This window comes from Mauremys mutica, chromosome 25 (assembly GCF_020497125.1).
Source record: "Mauremys mutica isolate MM-2020 ecotype Southern chromosome 25, ASM2049712v1, whole genome shotgun sequence".
Lineage (NCBI taxonomy): Eukaryota > Metazoa > Chordata > Testudines > Geoemydidae > Mauremys > Mauremys mutica.
This window is the reverse complement of record NC_059096.1, coordinates 601,853-620,812: the sequence shown is the minus strand read 5'-3', so window position 1 is coordinate 620,812 and position 18,960 is coordinate 601,853. Positions and strand designations below refer to the sequence as shown.

The following is an 18,960-nucleotide window of genomic DNA, read 5'->3' as shown; positions in this document are numbered from 1 at the left end:
GAAAATAAAGTTATTGATTTTAAGACTAGCAATGAACAAATTACTAGCATTAATTTTACACTACAAAACTATCCCTAACCTAGATTCATGAGAAATTCCTTACAAACTAATTTACTGAAGCCCCAATCTTAAAAACAGATCGCCCAATCAAATCGGTATGACCACATGGATCAGCTTGCAGGATCAGGGTCTAAAACTACTAATTTTAAAGTGATGCAAAACAATTAAAAAACCTGAGAACTGTCCAACTCCATATATCAAAACACCTTCCCATAAAAAAGCCCTATCCCAAAATATGAACAAAAATATGTATCTAAAAGTCTACCAGTTCCAGTGTGCTAGAAAGGATCGTTTCATATCAGAACAACATGATTGAGAGTGTACATTTAAAAGTAATTAGTGCAGTGATTCACAGTTCAGTCTCATTAGGCTAAAAATTCATTATATCACAGTTTAGTTAAAAAAATAAATAGAAGAAAGCAAAGACACAGTAAGAGGAGTTGGGGGCAGCGGAAAGAGAGGAAGCAGGATAAGACTTTTGACATGGTTATAGAATTAAAATTAGCTAACACAAGTTCAAACATATCTCAGATGAACACTGAAAATATGGTCAGATACTGTAGTCATTCCACACACAGAACAGTCCTCGAAGTCCTGGGGTGGGATTTTCAGAAATGCCGGGGTGACTTTCTTTACAATTTATGGCCCTAAATAACTAAGCACTTCTGAAAAACCCACCCCATGGAGTTTTACACAGTGACTATGGCACTGGACGTATAATTTTGACACAAATGCCCAAAAGTTTACCATGAGTGCAGACCCTTGGAGGCAAGCAATACCTACACTTGATTCCAGTGTCAAGTTCAAAAGCATGGATAGTTTCCAGTAGTCCTTCAATTAGCTGCTTAAATCTTGGATTTTCCTGAAGACTTCTGAAACAAAAACAACAGATGTGTGTCAGAGGAAGGCATGGGTAAGTTACCAGTAGTTCCCTGGGAATCTGAGCTAAGTAAGGAGGGGGGATGCAACTGGGTATGTGGAAAATGAGGCAGTGCTAAGAACTGTTTCCAAGGAGCAAAGACTCGATTCCCAAAGATGCCATAGCCGGTATTACTGTAATTAAAGCATTATTCACTTCAGAATAAACCAAGAGGTGGTACACATTATCCTTACAATTTTATACTTAATTATTCTAATGTAGCTTTAGCATAGAAACTGCCTGTGATGGTTAAACAATGGTGAAATCTGAGATATTTTACAGCACAAACATTTCCTAAGAGTAGATTCTGAATCATACAGCTCTTTTGGAGATGGTCACAGAAAACGCTAAGAGACAATTCTTCCTATTTTTCTACTCTTTCAATTTTTTGTTCCTTATTAGTGAAGGCATTTGCACAAAACAGGATCTTCTGTTTTAGAGTTCCATCTGCTCTCTCTCTATCCAACGCCATGGCCCCCAGAGTACACATTACCTTTTGGTAACCTCAGTCTTACACAGTGGACACTGAGCTGGGCCTTTTTTCTTTTTGCTGAGAAGTTTAAACATACAGAATCTATTAAAAGAAAGAGGAAAAATCATGCTGGTAATATGTTTTAACAGAAGAAATTGGTTTTTCTAAAAAGCGGTATCCATTTTGATAGGTTTCACTTTGCTAGGATAACCTCATATCTGTACAGATCTGTCATTGTCAAGCTGAGTACCTACATTATTACTACAGGAGTTTAAACCAAATTGAACATATTGCTTCTGAAATGGTCTCCGAAGCTGCAGCTAGTTCTCAGCTGGAATGGATTTTCTTCTCTTGAAATAGCTAATCATTAATTTATTAAGTAGTCTACTCCATTAGCATTGCTGGGAGAGAGTATGCTCAGAGAGCACTATGTGCTGAAGAAGTTTGGAGGCCCACCTGCAGAATATATGGTCACATTTTGTTGAGACTGGCTCTTTTATCAACTCCAAACTGAAAGAGGAAAAAAATATTCACAGTTATACATTTGAAAAGACAATACAACAAAAATAAATAAAGAAAGGCAAAAACTTCATTAAACTAGAAAACAATACATAATCTTTGCCAAGAAAAGCAGAATATTCAACAAAAAGAACGAGGAGTACGTGTGGCACCTTAGAGACTAACAAATGTATTTGAGCATAAGCTTTCGTGGGCTAAAACTCACTTCATCGGATGCATGCAGTGGAAAATATAAATACACACACACACACACACGAAATGAAAAAATGCCATACTAACTATAACGAGAGTAATCATTTAAGGTGGGCTATTATATTCAACATAATTTTTGTTTGGGCACCAGGCAAGGTGGCTGACTTTTCCAGTTGTGCAGCCTATTGCACAGTATTAGTTTTTCTAAAGCAATTTCTTTCTTCCTTCCTCTCTACCTAAAAGGTATGCTTTCTGGAGATGCCAGTTCAGTATGGCAAGGGACAAGCTGTTTTGCAGCTATAAAAGATGTCCTCTTCCACACTGTCCCCTTGTGGAAACACTGGGAATACAAGCCTTCCCTATACCAATTCTATTCTACTCAGGTTGTTATGTGACCCTCATCACTGCAATATGATCATTTTCCAGAAGTGCATTAAGTGATATGATTAGTATCTGTCATGTGTGATTCTCTTTTTCTGTTTTTCTCCCAAGAAGAAACTGTGTGTGGGGAGTGGTTTACTCTATTTTTAAAAATTATTTATTTATATCAATTTAATATATGTACATTTTGCTGTGTGTTTACATTAGCAAAAGCAAGGTCAAAGATGTGAACCTTGCATTTAGAGCAGAAGGGGGAGATGGCTGTGGCAGTTCTTGGTCCCTGTGGGAGTCTGTTCCAGTCTTGGATAGACCCCCCCGTGAAAGTTCTGTCTCCTGCACAAATGACCTTTATCTTTGCTGTGGATAGTTCCATTGATCCAGAGAAGCAGCACTTTCATCTGCAGACCTCGTCCTAGAGTTTTAGGGATCTTTTAAATAGCCTGGACTCAAACCATTTAGTGTCTTGAAGATAAGGACTGAGTCCTTGAATTGACATAGTAGTATATAGTGAGGCCCTGAAGAAAGCAGAAGACAAGTTTGATGTATTTGCAGTAGCTCATGTTGCTGGGGAGATGGGTTGCCACATTCCATACTGGTTGTAGTTTCCAGAGGGCCAACAGCTTCATTCCCAATTAGCCAGCATTTCTCTAGCCCAGTGGTCCCCAACGTGGTGCCCGCGGGCGCCATGGCGCCCACCGGGACATTTATGTACGTCCGCCTAGTGCTCAGCAGGGGAGAGAAGCCGCAGCCCAGCACCTGACGGGGACAGAGAACTCAGGCTGCGAGCATGGTGTTCTCTGTTCCCAGCAGGCACGGGGCCTGCCCAGTGCCCAGCAGGGGAGAGAAGCCGCAGCCCAGCACCTGCCGGGGACAGAGAACTCCGGGGCTGCAGGCTGTGGGCGCCGGTGTTCTCGGTCCCTGGCAAGTGCGGGGCCGTGGTGTAAGCCAGCGAGAAGCCGCAGCCCTGCGTCTGCTGGGGACAAAGAACTCCGGGGCTGCAGGCGCCAGTGTTCTCTGCCCTCGCAGCTTCTCTCCGGATTCCTATATTATGTTATATTAAATATGATGTTTTTCGTATTATTTAATGTACAAATACAAAATAAGCCTTGAAAAATAGTTGGCGCCCGCCACACTCTTCTGAAAACATGAATGTGCTACTGGCCACAAAAAGGTTGGGGACTACTGCTCTAGCCTGTTGAGATGGGACCCAATCTCCTAGAACATGTGACTTGCAGATGCTACTTAGAAGCACTCCTAAACTGTGCACTGAATAGTACAGTAGTGCAACTTTAAGAGAAACTGCACCATGCTGGAAACTCCTCAAAAAGTTCACTATGATTATGATAGTTCTCATGTCTTGGCTAGATTAACTCAAAGCTTTGAAGCAGACAGACAATTCCTGCTTGGATACAACCCTACTGCTTTTTGAGATACAGCACAGAGAGCAGAAATCAATGTTATTGGGAAGCAAGTTCTAGCTAGGGTACCACATGCTCATCTAATACCACAGAACTGGAATAATTACATTCCAGCACAGTAATTATAACCCAAACCAGGCAGACATCCTGCAAACAAACTCAGAACACAGGAAAATTTCAACACAAAATAAATTAAAAAAAAAAAAATTCTTGTAGTTTGTCTTACAAACACTGACTAACAGGCTAAGAGAGACATTTCCTCCTCTGCCACATCTTTGACTAAAATGGCTCACTGCACCATGTTCAGCATCTTATTTTTCAGGATGACGTTTCATAATGAACATTCACACACCCATCTTTGGATTGGTGAAGGTTCATAAAGACAGGACCTGCTCAATCAGTGAATGATATTACTAAGCTGCCCCCCCGCGCATCCAAAAATCCAATACACACTATGTTTTAATAGGAAGTAAGGACTTCAAAGATCTCCTACCACCAACCCACCTTTTCCCTCCCCCACTCCCACACACAAGCAACTATTGCTAGAGGGAAGATATGAAATGAGTTTCTAAGCAGGACAGAGGGAAAAGAGTAAAAACAAAAGAAAACCAGAAAGGGATTAGAACAACTATTCCACTGGGGATAGTCCTTTGCCACACTGTGATTTTTAGTAGAACAGTTAAATTCCATTTCCTCTGCCTTTCAAAACTAAGTTGTGGCACACCAGATGGAACCCTACATTTCTTGTGAGCATGGGCAGACAAGGTCAAAACAGTTAAATCTGCTCTAGCCTCAGTACAAAAATAAAACAAATACATGCAGTAGGAAATTACAGTAGCAAAATCCACCTGGTACAGAAAGAAACATTCAGTAAATAACTTGGCTTGAGTCATTTTAACTCTTTCAACTGTTCTTAAAACATGTTAGACAGGAACGGCTTCAAAATATTAACTCACTTTTGACCCTGAATCCTTTGTTGTTGTGGCTTTGAGATACGCTCCTAATTCTTTGCTGCTCCTAATGGATTTACTTGAACAGTTTCCATGCTTTAGCCATCTTAAAGACAGCAAGTACAACCTACCTTCAACATGTGGAAAAATTCCCCTTTATTTAGATAAAATGTCATACATCTAGGCAAGCATGCTGTTAACAGGCCGAGTCATGCTGCGAAACCCTTAGGGGTTTCACAGTTATTGTATCCACATCAGGAGGACAGATCATTCAGAATCCCAGAATCTCAGAAATTAGCAGCATGTAAGAACAGGCTAAGTATTTTCTGTTCACTGCTACCATTCTTCTTCAACAGCTGCCACAGAAATGGATTTCAGCTCAATGAACCTCAGTGAATAAAGTAGAGAAGAAAAACATGCTATATAAACTTTGCCAAGTACCACAATGACTCCAATTAAAAGGCTACCTCAAAATGACTGTTACTTGCAAAGCAAATAAAGCAGTTTCTGCTGCAAAATAGTCTAAATAATAATTGCTAATATCAAAATCTACAGCAATAGTAGCCAAAAAAGCAGCATCAGCATTAACTCTCATTCCTGCATCCTTAATTTTTACGAGTCTCCTAACTTTGAAAATTGATAATTTGCTAGAGTAATAAAGAAAGATTACACTTTTATTACTTAGATTCTCATGAAAATGCAAAATAAATGGACCCAACCTCCACAGTATCCACAGCTTTTTGCTTACTTTATAATTACTACCACGAGAGGTTAGTAAGTGTTGTAAAATCCCAGAAGTATTTTTTAATATTGCCATCTACTGCTTCTCTGGCTTAGTGGTTCTTAAGTTAGACTATGCATTTTTCCATGGTTTATTATTTAGCAAATATGCTGTTAGCTTTAAGAATCAAATCCATGTTGCCTCTCAGAGTTCTCCCATCAATGAGAGGTGAAAGTTCGACTGGGCAAAACTCTCCCCTCACACAAGATATTCTACTGTCCCTTAGGGAGCTCCACACACATACGGGGAACAGAACATGGTAGAAAATGTGCACCAGGGAAACCTGAAAGCAAAATCTTGACAACTGTGTTGGATTATATTTTCTCTCTGAGCAATTATGACCTTTTAATTTTAGCTGCTCTCAAATGGTTCACTATTTATTGTCATTATAACAAATCATGCAGTGATTCAGAGATTTACCAAAGAAGCACCAGCATTATTACACCCTAAATGCTCCGGAAGAGGTAGTACAGCAACATTTGACTAGTCATAAAGAATACAGTCTCCTACACTGTGGCTTTACAATGAAAGAGATCACACCATAACATGTCCACTGCAGTTAGGCCAAGTCATTTTCTAGTCACTGGGGCAAAAGCTAGATGTTAAGCTTGTTTAAAGTTCAACTCAGACCTTTCATCCCTGAATTATTTGCTATGAAATGCACACTCTACCACATATGTGGTTCTTAGAAATTAAGAGTCTGTCCTAAATTCATCAAGAGTTCTGAATTTCCTAGCTTTAACTCTGACCCTTAACATTTTAACATCCTGTTTGTTTTGAAGGACTATGTACCTTGTGTAGAGACAAACAGGCAGGATCCAGGCTCTCTCACAAGCTGCACTTGGATCCAGCCAGTTCCAGTTTTTCCCCCCCACCCCACTACTGAATAGTTAAGGGAGATTCATGCTTCCTTGTTAATAAAGGCAGGATTTGTTAGAACACATTTGTTACATGTATCCAGGTGCTGTTAAATCTTCATGCTTAGATCTGAGCAGATGCAAGTATTTTCTCAATAAACTCTCCGAGATACAGAAAGCTTGGACCTCACAAAACCCAAATATTCATTTTCCAAACGGCCCCAGCTGTGGCTGTGCATAGAGTAAGTACAGATGAGCAAACTGCGACTCGCAGGACCGTCCTGCCCGGCCCTTGAGCTCCAGCCGGGGAGGCTAGCCCCTGGCCCCTCCTCTGCTGTCTTGCCTCCCTCGCAGCCTCAGCTCGCCATGCTGCCAGCACCCTGCTGCGAGCTCCTGCCGGGCAGCGTGACTGTGAGAGCTGTTGGCCTGCCCTGCTGCTCTAGATTGGTTCCAGCCAGGTGGCGTAGCAGCCAGTCCTGGTGCTCCGAGTGGCATGGTAAGGGGGTGGGGAGCAGGGGGGTTGGCTAAGGGGCAGAGGGTCCCAGGTGGCAGTCAGGGGACAGGGAGCGGTTGGATAGGCGTGGGAGTCCCGGGGGGGCCTGTCAGGGGGTGGGGGTGTGGAGAGAGGTAAGGGCAGTCAGGGGACTGGGGGTGGTGGTGGTGGGGTTAGATAGGGGGTAGGGTCCCAGGGGTGGGGTGGTTAGGGGCAGGGGATCCTGGGAGGGGACAGTCAGGAGACAAGGAGCAGGGGGGGTTGGATGGGTTTGGGGTTTTGAGGAGGGCAGTCAGGGGGGGCAGGAAGTGGGAGGGGGCAGATAGGGGACAGGGACCAGGCTGTTTGGGGAAGCACAGCCTTCCTTACCCGGCCCCCCATACAGTTTCGGAACCCCGCTGTGGCCCTCAAGCCAAAAAGTTTGCCCACCCTGGTGCAGTATGAAGTCCAGATTCTTCCCCTGACATACCATATTGGGCACTCCAAGTTCTTCTGCATAGCCAAAAGCACACTTTGCACATCTCCAATGGCAGCCACAGACGACTCCATTCCTCAATTCCAAACACAATCTACAAAAAAGAAATGTATTCTGGCACATAGTATCTCATTCACATTTGCCTGCAATGTGAACATTACTACATTAATATGTACTATGTTGCATGTATTAGGCTCCTCAGAGAATTTGATGGATCCTTGCTCTAAAGAGTTTACAATCGAGAATACAGACTTGACATTACATATGAAGGTGACCACAAACTAGAGGAATAGAGTAGAGTGGGGAAAGTAACAGAAATAAGATCAAATGGCGACTCAGCGAACTCATGTACACTTCTTGATGAACAACTTTTTTTCTCCAAGCTTTCATTTAAAATATGAATTAGTTTATTTCTTTGAGGCTTTGGGGCAGATGTGAGTCTTTAGGAGGGACCTGAATGCAGTGAGGGTGATGCCTTAGCGAATAGGCTTCAGCAGAGTTTTCTAGATACAGAAGGCAGCATAGAAAACAGCAGAGATTTATGTGAGAAGTCAAAAGCTGGCATCACCGGTGGACAGAACAGATGAGGACATGAAAGTAGATTATATTAAAAGATATAGGGAGGAACTGAATCTCATAGTCTTGAAGGCCAGAATTTGACCTTAATATGCAGAGGGTTGGTGAACAAGTGCAGGGCTTTCAAGGTTGTGAGGGAAATGCTGTTATAGCAGCTAACAAGGAAATTATTTTGTCAACTGAATTTTGGACAGAAGAGAAATGGATGAGGTGCACGTCAAGAATCATAGACTTTAAGGTCAGAAGGGACCATTATGATCATCTAATCTGACCTCCTGCACAATGTAGGCCACAGAATCTCACCCACCCACTCCTGTATCAAACTTGTGTCTGAGCCACTGAAGTCCTCAAATCATGGTTTAAAGACTTCATGGTGCAGAGAACCTTCCAGCAAGCGACCCGTGCCCCATGCTGCAAAGGAAGGCAAAAACTCCCCAGGGCTTCTGCCAATCTGCCCTGGAGGAAAATTCCTTCCCGACCCCAAATATGGCGATCAGCTAAACCCTGAGCATGTGGGCAAGACTCACCAGCCAGAGGAAGTTGTAATAGTCAAAGCAGGAAATGGTTAGGGTATACAAGTATCTTAGGCTATGCCATGCTGCTGTAAGGTGTGCAGTGTAGCTCTCTCCTGCCGACAAAATAAAACCAGCCCCAACAAGGGGCGGTAGCTTTGTGGGCGGAAAAGCGTCTCTCACTGACAAAACGCTGTCGACACGAACGCTTTTCATCAGTAAACCTTTTGTCAGTCAGGGGTGTGGGTTTTTTTCATACCCTTGACTGACAAAAGTTTTACCGAGGAAAGTGCAGTGTAGACGTAGCCCTAGTTGTGAGGAGGTCCAATCCTGAGCTCCACTGACTCATGCTTCCAGGATCGGGGCCTTGCACATGAACAGTTTCCAGAGCTAATGAAAAGCTAAATAGATTTACATAAAACATTTAATATTTCTTACATTAACTTGCAGAAAACATGAGAAATTATCTGATAACGGTAGTCCCTTTAGCCCCTGGCATAAAATCTTTAGAAATGATTCTCTATATGTACATAACTGCTCTGCTGCTCAAATGAAATGCAAGAAAGCACAAAATGGATCTTCACCTCTGTATGCCTGTTATCCCTCCCCATTATTTAAGCATCTGGACCATAAGCTCTTCAGAGCAGGTACTGTCTCTTACAATGTGTAAACACTGTACCTAGCATAATAGGGCCCTCATCTCAAGTGTGGCTTCTGGGCACCACCCTACTACTTAATTTGGTTTTTTTTTTTAATTAAATACCTACATAGTGAAATACTTTAGAGAGGCCACTGCAAAGATTCTAATGGGACAAAAACATAATTATTACTACTTTTATTGCTGTTTGCTGATGATTCCAGTATAGGTCTGTAGCTGAGCAAGTGGCAATGCACATCATACGTCTGCAGAATGAGAAATCTTGTACCCTCTTGGCTGACATAGTAGACTTGGAATCTGGAAAACCTATTAGATCACACAAGGAATAAAACCAGCTTTTGGAGTTGTGGGTATCAGGGCACGAGTACACAAATCAAAACTGATTGAACTCAGTTTAGATCTTACAAGTATGGGCTATTCAAATGATGTGCAGTTGGAGACCAGAAACAAAACATGATATAGTCACAGTGAGCTCTCAGCAGCAAAAGCAGGTGGCACTTACATAGATTTTGAACCAAAAGGATGCTCTGTGCCACCTTATTCAAGGATGGCAGTTTCCAGGTATGAGACTTTTCACTTGAAAGGGATTATTGCATAGACTCAGTTCTGAAGCTCAGACAGGTGGGGGCAGCAATGTCTTAAATTTACACTGAAGCAAAGACAAAAGTAAACACAGAAATAACCAAGGGAGAATCAGCCACGCTGAAACCAAGACAGCAACAAGAGGCAGACAGCCTAGTACTGTCCTCACAAACAGAACAGGTGAAAGGAGGGATAGACAGGCAAGCAAACTGCAGAGCCCAAGGGCAATCACAGCAGTCCCTCATTTAAAGAGAATGAGTGTTGACACCCCAGAACCACAACAGTGGGGGCTGTCGGAGAAAAACTCAGTTCTCGCTTTTTGTTTGGGTGCAGCAAAATCAAATACTTTATTATTTCTCCAGTAATTACAATGGAGGGAGAGAGTGCCATAGGACACAGGGTCGCCCCAGTCCTGGACAGGTCTCTCAACTGGTAAACAATTACATCAAGCCTTTATACCTTTGTTACAGACAATTTCTAGCAATCATGGAGACAGTAAAAAGCAACAAATACATTTTGTTTATACATAGCAGAAAGGCTTATCTTATTTGTCTCACTCCTAAGAAAAGCAAGCCTGCATTTTGGTTAGTGATTGCAAGGTCGTAATAACTTTGTACACAGTTCTTGTCCTGTCGCCTCGCACTATCTTTGCTCCTACAAGTCTCACGTCATTAGGGTTACAGTATGGCCTGACTCTTGCTAACTGACTGTCACGCATTAAAATCCGCTTCAAATCCTTATTGAAGCTTTCCCTGCTTCCACAGGGCCCTCCTCAGACAAATACGCCCAGGCAGCCAAACCAAGAGACTGTAATGGTTCCCCCAACCAGAGCTCTCTCCTGCTCCTACTCACTGCACCCCACCCCCTGTCACACCATGCCCCTTACCCCCAAACCTTGTCAGTTTAGGGCTTATCCCTCCCGATCCTGCCCCACACATGTCCCCCACCCTAAACCTTGCCAGAATCAAGCCTACCCCTTGCACCAGCTTGGCCGCTAACCCCCAGAGGTCCTGCTTTGCACATCCCCCCCAGCCCCTAAACCTTGTCAGTTTAGAGCTCTACCCCCCCACACACCCCGAGGGCCCTGCCCCACACATGCAGCCCCATCCCCAAACCCTGACAGTTTAGGGCCTGCACCCAAAGCCTGTCCCACCCACAAGCCCTGTCAGTTTAGGGTTTACCCCCTCATCCTGCCCCACACATGCACCCCCACGCCGTACCAGCTTAGGAACCTATCCCACACCTGAACTCTGCCAATTTAGGGCCTAACCAACCTCCCCAGGCCCTGCCCTGCCCATGAGCCCTACTAGCTTACGGCCTACCCCCCACCCTACCCCACACATGCACTCCCACCCCTACCCCACACCCGAACCCTGCCTAACCTCGTCCCCCGTCCTGCCCCATCGACGAGCCGCTACCCCTCCCCTACTGCCCCACCCATGCACCCCAGGGCCGGCCCCATACATTTCCTCTTCCCTTTCCCCATCCCAGGCATTACCCGCCCCCCGCGCCTGTCCACCACCCCACACATCCCCGCCGGCCCTGACACCCTCCCCAATCCCTGGCCCTCTCGCACACTCACTCTCCCAGCGCCTCGCTCGATCTGAAGGCTTTTCGCGCCCTTTCCATCACCTAGGAAACCACCGCACCCAAGCAGCCAATCAAATATCCGAGCTCGCGTCACATGGGGAGAAGAGTTTCTCCGTATTGGCTCCCCACAGCCACATGACTGTTCGCGCACCCGGAAGTGAGGGTCACTTAGGGTAGAACACCTGATTGGCTGTGCTGCCCCATGTGACCATTGGGCTTGTTTATTCCGTCACGGGCGGAAAGCGAGCTGCGAAGCCTGGTGTTCGTGCAGGCCTGGAGTCCCTCACGGAGTGGGGCAATGTTGGGAGCCAGGCCCAGCCTAGGAGGTACATGCCGCCCAAACAGGGACTACGACTCCCAGCGTGCACTGCACACGCCGGACCCGCTGGGGAGCGGTGTATGCTGGGAACTGTAGTACTCAGAGTGAGGCATCCTGGGAGTTGTGGTTCCGGGTGAGGCGGGGAACGTCGTGCGCTGAAACTTGCGGCGGCGGCGACGCTGTGCATGCCGGGAGTTGCCGCCCTAAGGGGGCTGCGTGCCGGCAGCGGTAGTTCACCCCGGAAGTGGAGGGTGTTGGGAACCGCTCTGCCCCGGATCCAGCCTCCCGCGCCCCTCTTGTTTATTGTTGTGGTCCCCAGACACGTGGCTCCACCCCTCATCGTTGAGACCAATCCAAAGGAGGGAGGCTGTGAGTGGCAGGCGCGCAGACCAATCGGGTGGCAGTAAATGGTGCGGGGCAGACGAGGTGAATCCGCCATGTTAGGAGCCTCTGTCACAACAGTGAGGAGCGAGCGGCGCCGGGAGCCTCCCCCTGCCCAGGGAACCGCCGAACCGCCCCCCTTCCCTGCCGGGACCGGCCTCAGGCGGGTAAGGACCCCCAGCGGCGGTGTGGCCCGGCCCAGGGGGAGAGTGAGCCCGGCCCAGGGGGAGAGTGAGCCCGGCCGGGTTCTTCCCCCGGTGCCCCCTGCCCGACCCCGGGGCAGATCCATGAACTCCGAGCCGGCTCCCCGAGCCGCCCCCCGTGCTCGGGGGCCGTCACAAGCCTCTCGCTGCAGGCCTCGGGCTATGTGAGCATCTTGAGTGGCGGCGTCACTCCCCAGCCGCGTACGCGGCTGCCCGGCCCGGTCCCAGCACCCCCCCCCGATCCCCCGCTGGGCCCGGCCCGGTCCCAGCCCCCCCCACCCCGATCCCGCCCTGGGCCCGGTCCCAGCCCCCCCCCCGATCCCGCCCTGGGCCCGGTCCCAGCCCCCCCCCCGATCCCGCCCTGGGCCCGGTCCCAGCCCCCCCCCCGATCCCGCCCTGGGCCCGGTCCCAGCCCCCCCCCGATCCCGCCCTGGGCCGGGGCCCAGCCCCCCCCCCCCGATCCCGCCCTGGGCCCGGTCCCAGCCCCCCCCCCCGATCCCCCGCTGGGCCCGGTCCCGGTCCCAGCCCCCCCCCCCGATCCCCCGCTGGGCCTGGGCCGTGTCCCATTCCCCACCCCGGATCCCCCGCTGGGCCCGGTCCCTGTCCCAGCCCCCCCCCGATCCCCCGCTGGGCCCGGTCCCTGTCCCAGCCCCCCCCCGATCCCCCGCTGGGCCCGGTCCCTGTCCCCGCCCCCCCCCGATCCCCCGCTGGGCCCGGGCCCTGGCCCCGCCCCCCCCCGATCCCCCGCTGGGCCCGGTCCCTGTCCCAGCCCCCCGATCCCCCCTGGGCCCGGTCCCAGCCCCCCGATCCCCCACTGGCCCCTGGGCCCGGCCCCAGCCCCCCCGCTGGCCCCGCCCCCTGAGCCCGGCCACAGCCCCCCCGCTGGCCCCGCCCCCTGAGCCCGGCCCGGTCACAGCCCCACTGGCCCCGCCCCCTGGGCCCGGCCCGGTCACAACCCCCCCCCCCCCGATTCCCCCTGGGCCCGGTCACGCCCCCCCGCTGGCCCTGCTCCCTGGGCCCGGTCACAGCCCCCCGATGCCCCACTGGCACGGGGCCTGGCCCGCCAGCCCCCTGATCCCCCACTGGTCCCTCAGCCTGGCCAGCTCTGCCCCGGGTCCTCTGCCCGGCCTGATCCTCTGCTCCCCCGCCGACTCTGTACCCTCTACCTGCCCCGTTCCTGCTTTCAGCCCCCAGGCATGGACAAGGCACTGCACTCTCACTACCTGGCCGCCCTGTGGGCCTGCGTTATTAGCACAGGCAGCGAATCCCGCACCTGGAGTTAGGCACCCACTCTGCCTTGCATGGGTGCTGATCTCTGGTAGCTGTTATCCCAGAGACCATTCAGCTCCTGAAAGCTGGGTTCTGGGCATCCAAGTTTGAAAGGAGTGGCCTTGGCTTTAAATCCTATCGAGGAGTTAGGTAGCCCTCTCACAGCTGGCATCAGCTTTAGGGCAGTTTCCTCTGGAAATATAGCCTGGGAGTGGCCCCCTGGACCACAAGCGGGCTTGCCTAATGCTCTAAGGTTAGCAGCAGTGGGGTTAATGCAGGTTCTGCAAAATCTAGTTATTGTTTCCTGCTTCTCACAAATGTATTGACTACAAAACAGAGTGCCAGAAAAGCTTGGTTACCTGAAGCACAGAGAAAAGCTGTGTGGAGATTGCCTGAAAGGGCAGTGATCACTCACTCAGCTGTGTGATCAATCATGAATACATCCTAGCTCCTTCAGGACTGAGGGAAGGAATTGCTACTAGTAGCCTGACTCTAGGTTGCAATGCAAACATTTGTTGGAAGAGGTGTAGCAAATTTCCAGTATTGACATGGAACCAAGACTCCAGTTGAAGTCTCTGTTGGATGGCTAATTTGTGAAGAGAAATAGCTGAAAACTCATGTGTCCTTTGTGTGAGCAAAGCTGTCATTAGTTCCTGGACAAACAAAAGGGCTGCAAGCATTTCAGTTAAGATCACTTTTGTTGTTTTAACAGTCTTTGTTCAAATCTTAAATATTAAGGACTAAATTCACAATTCCAGTGAAGTCACTGGAGTTGCATTCCGTTTCCACAGAAGAGACTTTGGCCTGAAATGTCTTAACATATTTTAGGGTAACAATCTTTCTTTTTCCATAGCCCCACAGCATGGAGCCCCAGGTAAACCTCAGTGTGACTTTTAGAGGTGAGACTCAGAGTTTCCTGGTTTCAGATTCATCAAACACTACCTGGGCTGATGTAGAAGCCATGGTGAGTTTTGTAATTGTGTTGATGAATCCTGTATACTATCCTTTCTCTTTCCAACTTTCATAGAAATCTAGGAATTAAAGAACATTTATTTTTAATATAGGCAACTGTATTTCTTAAAGTTCCTTTTATTGATGCAGTTAAACACAAGATCCTCTAGACTTCATTAAGCTATTAGCTACGTCTATGTTACATATTTCTGCCGGCGTAGCTGTGTTGGTCAGGGATGTGAAGAAAAGTATCTCTGGCCAATGTAGCTGTGCCAATAGAAGCCCCTAGTGTAGATGCAGTTATATTGGCAAAACTGCACTTTTACTGGTATATCTTGTTTTCTTTAGTGGTGGCAGTATGGTAAAAGTGCAGCTTTGTTGCTATAAACCGCATCCACACTAGGAGCACATGGCTGATACAGTGTAGACATGGCCTTAGTAAACTTAACCTAAAGCTCAAGTTGCCTTGAATACTAATCCAATTTGGTTATGTTATTTCAAAATCATAGTGAAGTTCTTATGTTTGATTAATCTGTGAAAACTTTAAAAATGAAGCTTCTCTCCCTTTCCTTTTCAGCCTTGGGAGTCATAATTATGCTATCATCTGTTTTTTTTCTCTTTGTCTCTCTAAATCCCACCAATCTCGTTCACTTTTACCGTTAATTGTGTTTTCTAAAATTGGATGCAACAAGCTAGTTTTTGGGGTGAAATTATATTTTATTGTGAAAGTATGAATCTTTCATTTGGCTTGTCTGAAAGTAAGATGTAATGTCTCCATATCCTGTTCTTTTCCACAGCACTAACAACTACTAAGGATTCAAATTTAGGCTTTTTCCACCATCAAATGCACTGACTAGTCCTCAACCTCTTAATTCCCTTCCCGACCAAAATAGATATAGGGAAATGACGTACCTTAATGGTTCTCTGCGTTGGCTATGACTGGTTCTCCTGAAACTTGATCTTTGTTCTGAGGTGCAGTGGAATTGCTGACATAAGAGTTATCAGCTTCTTGTTATGTTAGTGCTTTTTTATGGACTGGTTTGCCTTTTGGATGCAAGTGTTTATCTTGCATATAAGCTGTGTGTGTAGACTCATACAGTCACTTGTACCAATCTGTATATCATATGGTAGGTGACTGGTCGCTGAAAAGTGTTAGATTTGATTTGCATTTCCAACATTTTCTAGTTAAACTCTTTCATTGGAATAGCTGTCTGGGAGAGTTCACAATCCATTAGCCATAGCAGAAATAATGCACCAAATTCATTTCCACCTGCAGTAACTCCCCCATCTTTTTCCTGTTTTTGTTTGTTAGTTCTTCTGTTCAGACCCTCACAAAGATGCATCTTGATATAATGGGCAGTTATCAGTTTATATCTCTACTTTCCATCACTATCTAAGACTTGGCTATTATCTTTGAATGATACATCTTGGGAGAGGGCCCTGCTTCACAGCTCTCATCCTTGTACTCAGGAACTGAACAGCACTAACTCCCTTGAGAGCGGCACTTTAATGTTCTGGGAGGCGTTGTAGTTCAGATTCAAAATACTTCCTTGGCATGACAAGCTATTCAGATGTTTCTAAGGGGCAGAAAAGGACAGGACCATCAGGTCTGTACTCCAATTTCCTACTCACACCGGGAGTGAGGGACATGAGTCACTTGCAGCGCTTCCTATAGCTCCATTGAGATACTTGAGTGCTGGGGCAGATGCTCCAAAACATTCAGTGTTGCAGTTTCTCAACTGGGAGCTTTGCCATTTTATCTATAAATTATCTGCAATGATAAACCTGCAGAGACGGATTCTATTAGGAGTGCTGAGACCACTTTTCAAAGGTGCTGATTCTGGGGTATACTACTGGGGACAACTGCATTTGTTGTCCTGATACGCTACACTGATTGTAGTTATTACACTGGGGAGTTGCTCAGTTTCTCAGGAAACTACTGTATAAGAAACTCAGCTTTCACTTGTCTTCCATCCCCACTGGTTGTCTCTACTAGGCTCAGAATTGCAGAAACCTGGCCCATATGTAATTATTCCTTCTGTCAAGTAGAGAGACTTGAATCTCCTTGGGGAAAGAAAAGGATTGTTTGCTTATGTAAATCTCATAATTGCGAAAACATACATGGCCCTCAAAGACTTATCACAGTAGGAAACATCTGCCTGTGTTTATGGCTCATTTGGAGCCATTCAGGGTCTTCTGCTAATGCAAAATACAGAATGGCTGCATCGTACCATTTTCCTGAATCTGAAACACATGAAGTTAGAGATTCCGTGTGGTCCCACAGAGCAGAGTATTAGGCAGTGGGTAATGCAGGAGTAAGGTACTTCACTCTGAGTGCTTGTGTAGCTTCAGTATCTGAAAACCCAAGGGGACAAGTGAAGCAGGTATGTGGAAAAAAGGCTCTTCATATGATTCCTGATTCCATGTCTCCTGATTGCTTGTTTGTGTAAAAGTGCAGGTGCTTAAGAATAGTTTGCCTCAGCCTTTCCTTACCGCAGGGTGTTTACACAGAATAGAACCATTAACCTTGTGTAAATCCCATTTCAGTGAAAAGGTTGCTAAATGAAGCTTGGGTTTAGGTGCATATTAACTAAGGAAGAAGGGATCAAAGGGGAGTATTGCCCTTGGTCATGATAGGTATTTAAATTGTGTAAGGCCTAAAGGAAAGGCAGAGAGAGGGATGTAACTTGACTGCAGAAAAATGGATTTCATAAAACTTAATTGATCTCAAATGAGAGACAATGGGAGGGGAGAGAGTTTAACCATCTCCCCTATTAATAAGTATGACTAGCTGAGTTCCTGTCTCACTCTTTATTTTTACTTGCAGGTGAAAGTTTCATTTGATCTAAACAACATTCAGATCAAATACATGGATGAGGATAATGATGAGGTACTTATGTTAGTGATTCCTGTTGTGTCCCCCCCCCGACCCCAAACATTAGTGTGAGGCCAGTAACCAATTGATGGTTTGTAGCTGGTTGTTCAGGCAAATGGTTTGTGTTGTGTTAGGTCCGAGTTAACTCCTTTTGGAACGCTGAAGCTCCACATGCAAGATTCACTTTGCTGGTTTCCCCTCTTGTAAAATGAGATGTTCCTGTTTAAAAAAGATGGAAAACTGCTGTCCTGTTGCCATCTCCCATGGCCTACTGAAAACCTGTAGTAGTTCCATGCTGTTATGTGGGAGGGATGTTCCTGTTCCTGAAGACTCACAGGGTTGTAGCTTCTTGTGTTCCCAGCCACTGCAAAGCCCTAGCTTCTTAGTTCTCATGGAAAATTTAGGTTTGTTACTATGATGTGAAGCATTCAATTTCTTTGCATGTCTTATTCAAACTCCATGGTCTCTATGAAGTGATGCTTCCCTTCCGAGTGAATAAATTGCCTCCTTGTAATTGTTCTTTTGGGGTAACTTCCTGCGTGGCATAACCTGACACACTCACTGCCTCTCAATATATAGTTAGAGGTTTAGATCACAATAAAACTGTCAGATAGCTCCTGAACACTGCCCCTGTTGGATAGCTCACAGCTCTTCTTGTATGCTGGGAGAAAAGACAACACTTCTGGAAGCTTTGAGGAGAGCCCTGTTTGGTACTTTGCTTTAGCAAACAGATCAGTATTGTGTTGTCTCCAGAAAAAGATTACAGGAATGGAGTCTCCCTTTACCTTTTAAGGCACACCTATGAAGACTAGGTACTCTCTTTGTTAAACTTGCCCAGAATCTTCAGAATCAACAGTGTGTAGTGATGAAATAGGATCTATCTTATGCTACAGATTAGTAACTTTTCTGTGCACACTTACTAATCAGGCAAACTGTAGGAGATGGGGCTGGCTTGTGTCTAATTCAGTTGAGCATTACACCTTGAAAGGTAATAGGTCAGACCCTGCTCGTATGATTGTTTCTGTCAATGGCCCAAAGACACGGATGGAATCTTCTCCAACTTGCTTTTAGTAGACAGGATTGTGCCTCGAGGCCTCAGTTGGGGATTGGTATATAAATCTAGTAAAAAGACCCAAAGAGCATACAATCTAGGTTAATAACAAGATGCAACAGGATGAAGTAACACCTGGGTGGAGATGAGGATGAGGTAACAGAAGTAAGACAGTGTTTCTGAAATTCTGAATAAGAAATAATTTTATTTGAATACATTTTCAAATGTAGTTGGAAAATATGGGGAGTAGTAATAGGAAATATTAATGATGTGGTGGCTTTTGCTCACTATTATTTCTCTTCACAGGTCTCTGTCAATAGCGAAGGTAAGGTATTACTTTGCTTTTCATACTTGGTTTATTATTTTCAGTAAAATAATAGCACTGCTTAGGTTTCTGGGGAAACATGGTACTGCTAGGCAGTGCCAAGTCAGGGCATCTCAGTGGTGAAGAGGGAAGGTCTGGGCTTCTGAAAATC

At 46.3% G+C, this 18,960-nt stretch overlaps 2 protein-coding genes across 14 annotated transcripts in view; one reads left to right on the top strand and one right to left on the bottom strand.

Annotated features, from left to right (window-relative positions):
* BRCA1 (BRCA1 DNA repair associated) overlaps positions 1–11,471 on the bottom strand; it is a 46,477-nt gene extending 35,006 nt beyond the window's left edge. The window contains exons 1-5 of one of the 3 annotated variants that reach the window (XM_044999828.1): positions 11,428–11,471; positions 7,512–7,611; positions 1,908–1,961; positions 1,473–1,553; positions 844–932 (exon numbers count right to left, since the gene is read on the bottom strand). In XM_044999828.1, the coding sequence (XP_044855763.1) occupies positions 844–932; positions 1,473–1,553; positions 1,908–1,961; positions 7,512–7,591 (304 nt within the window). In that variant the 5' untranslated portion in view covers positions 7,592–7,611; positions 11,428–11,471. Of the gene's footprint in view, positions 1–843; positions 933–1,472; positions 1,554–1,907; positions 1,962–7,511; positions 7,612–9,765; positions 9,913–11,427 lie in introns of those variants that run through there. The other 2 variants (XM_044999829.1, XM_044999827.1) reach the window with 2 other exon arrangements.
* A 186-nt stretch (positions 11,472–11,657) lies between these two features.
* Positions 11,658–18,960, top strand: part of NBR1 (NBR1 autophagy cargo receptor) — a 28,510-nt gene continuing 21,207 nt past the window's right edge. For 3 of the 11 annotated variants that reach the window (XM_044999575.1, XM_044999566.1, XM_044999574.1), the window contains exons 1-4: positions 11,786–12,302; positions 14,461–14,571; positions 17,386–17,448; positions 18,791–18,809. In XM_044999575.1, coding sequence (XP_044855510.1) covers positions 12,162–12,302; positions 14,461–14,571; positions 17,386–17,448; positions 18,791–18,809 — 334 coding nt within the window. In that variant the 5' untranslated portion in view covers positions 11,786–12,161. Of the gene's footprint in view, positions 11,762–11,785; positions 12,303–14,273; positions 14,292–14,460; positions 14,572–17,385; positions 17,449–18,790; positions 18,810–18,960 lie in introns of those variants that run through there. The other 8 variants (XM_044999569.1, XM_044999568.1, XM_044999567.1 and 5 more) reach the window with 7 other exon arrangements.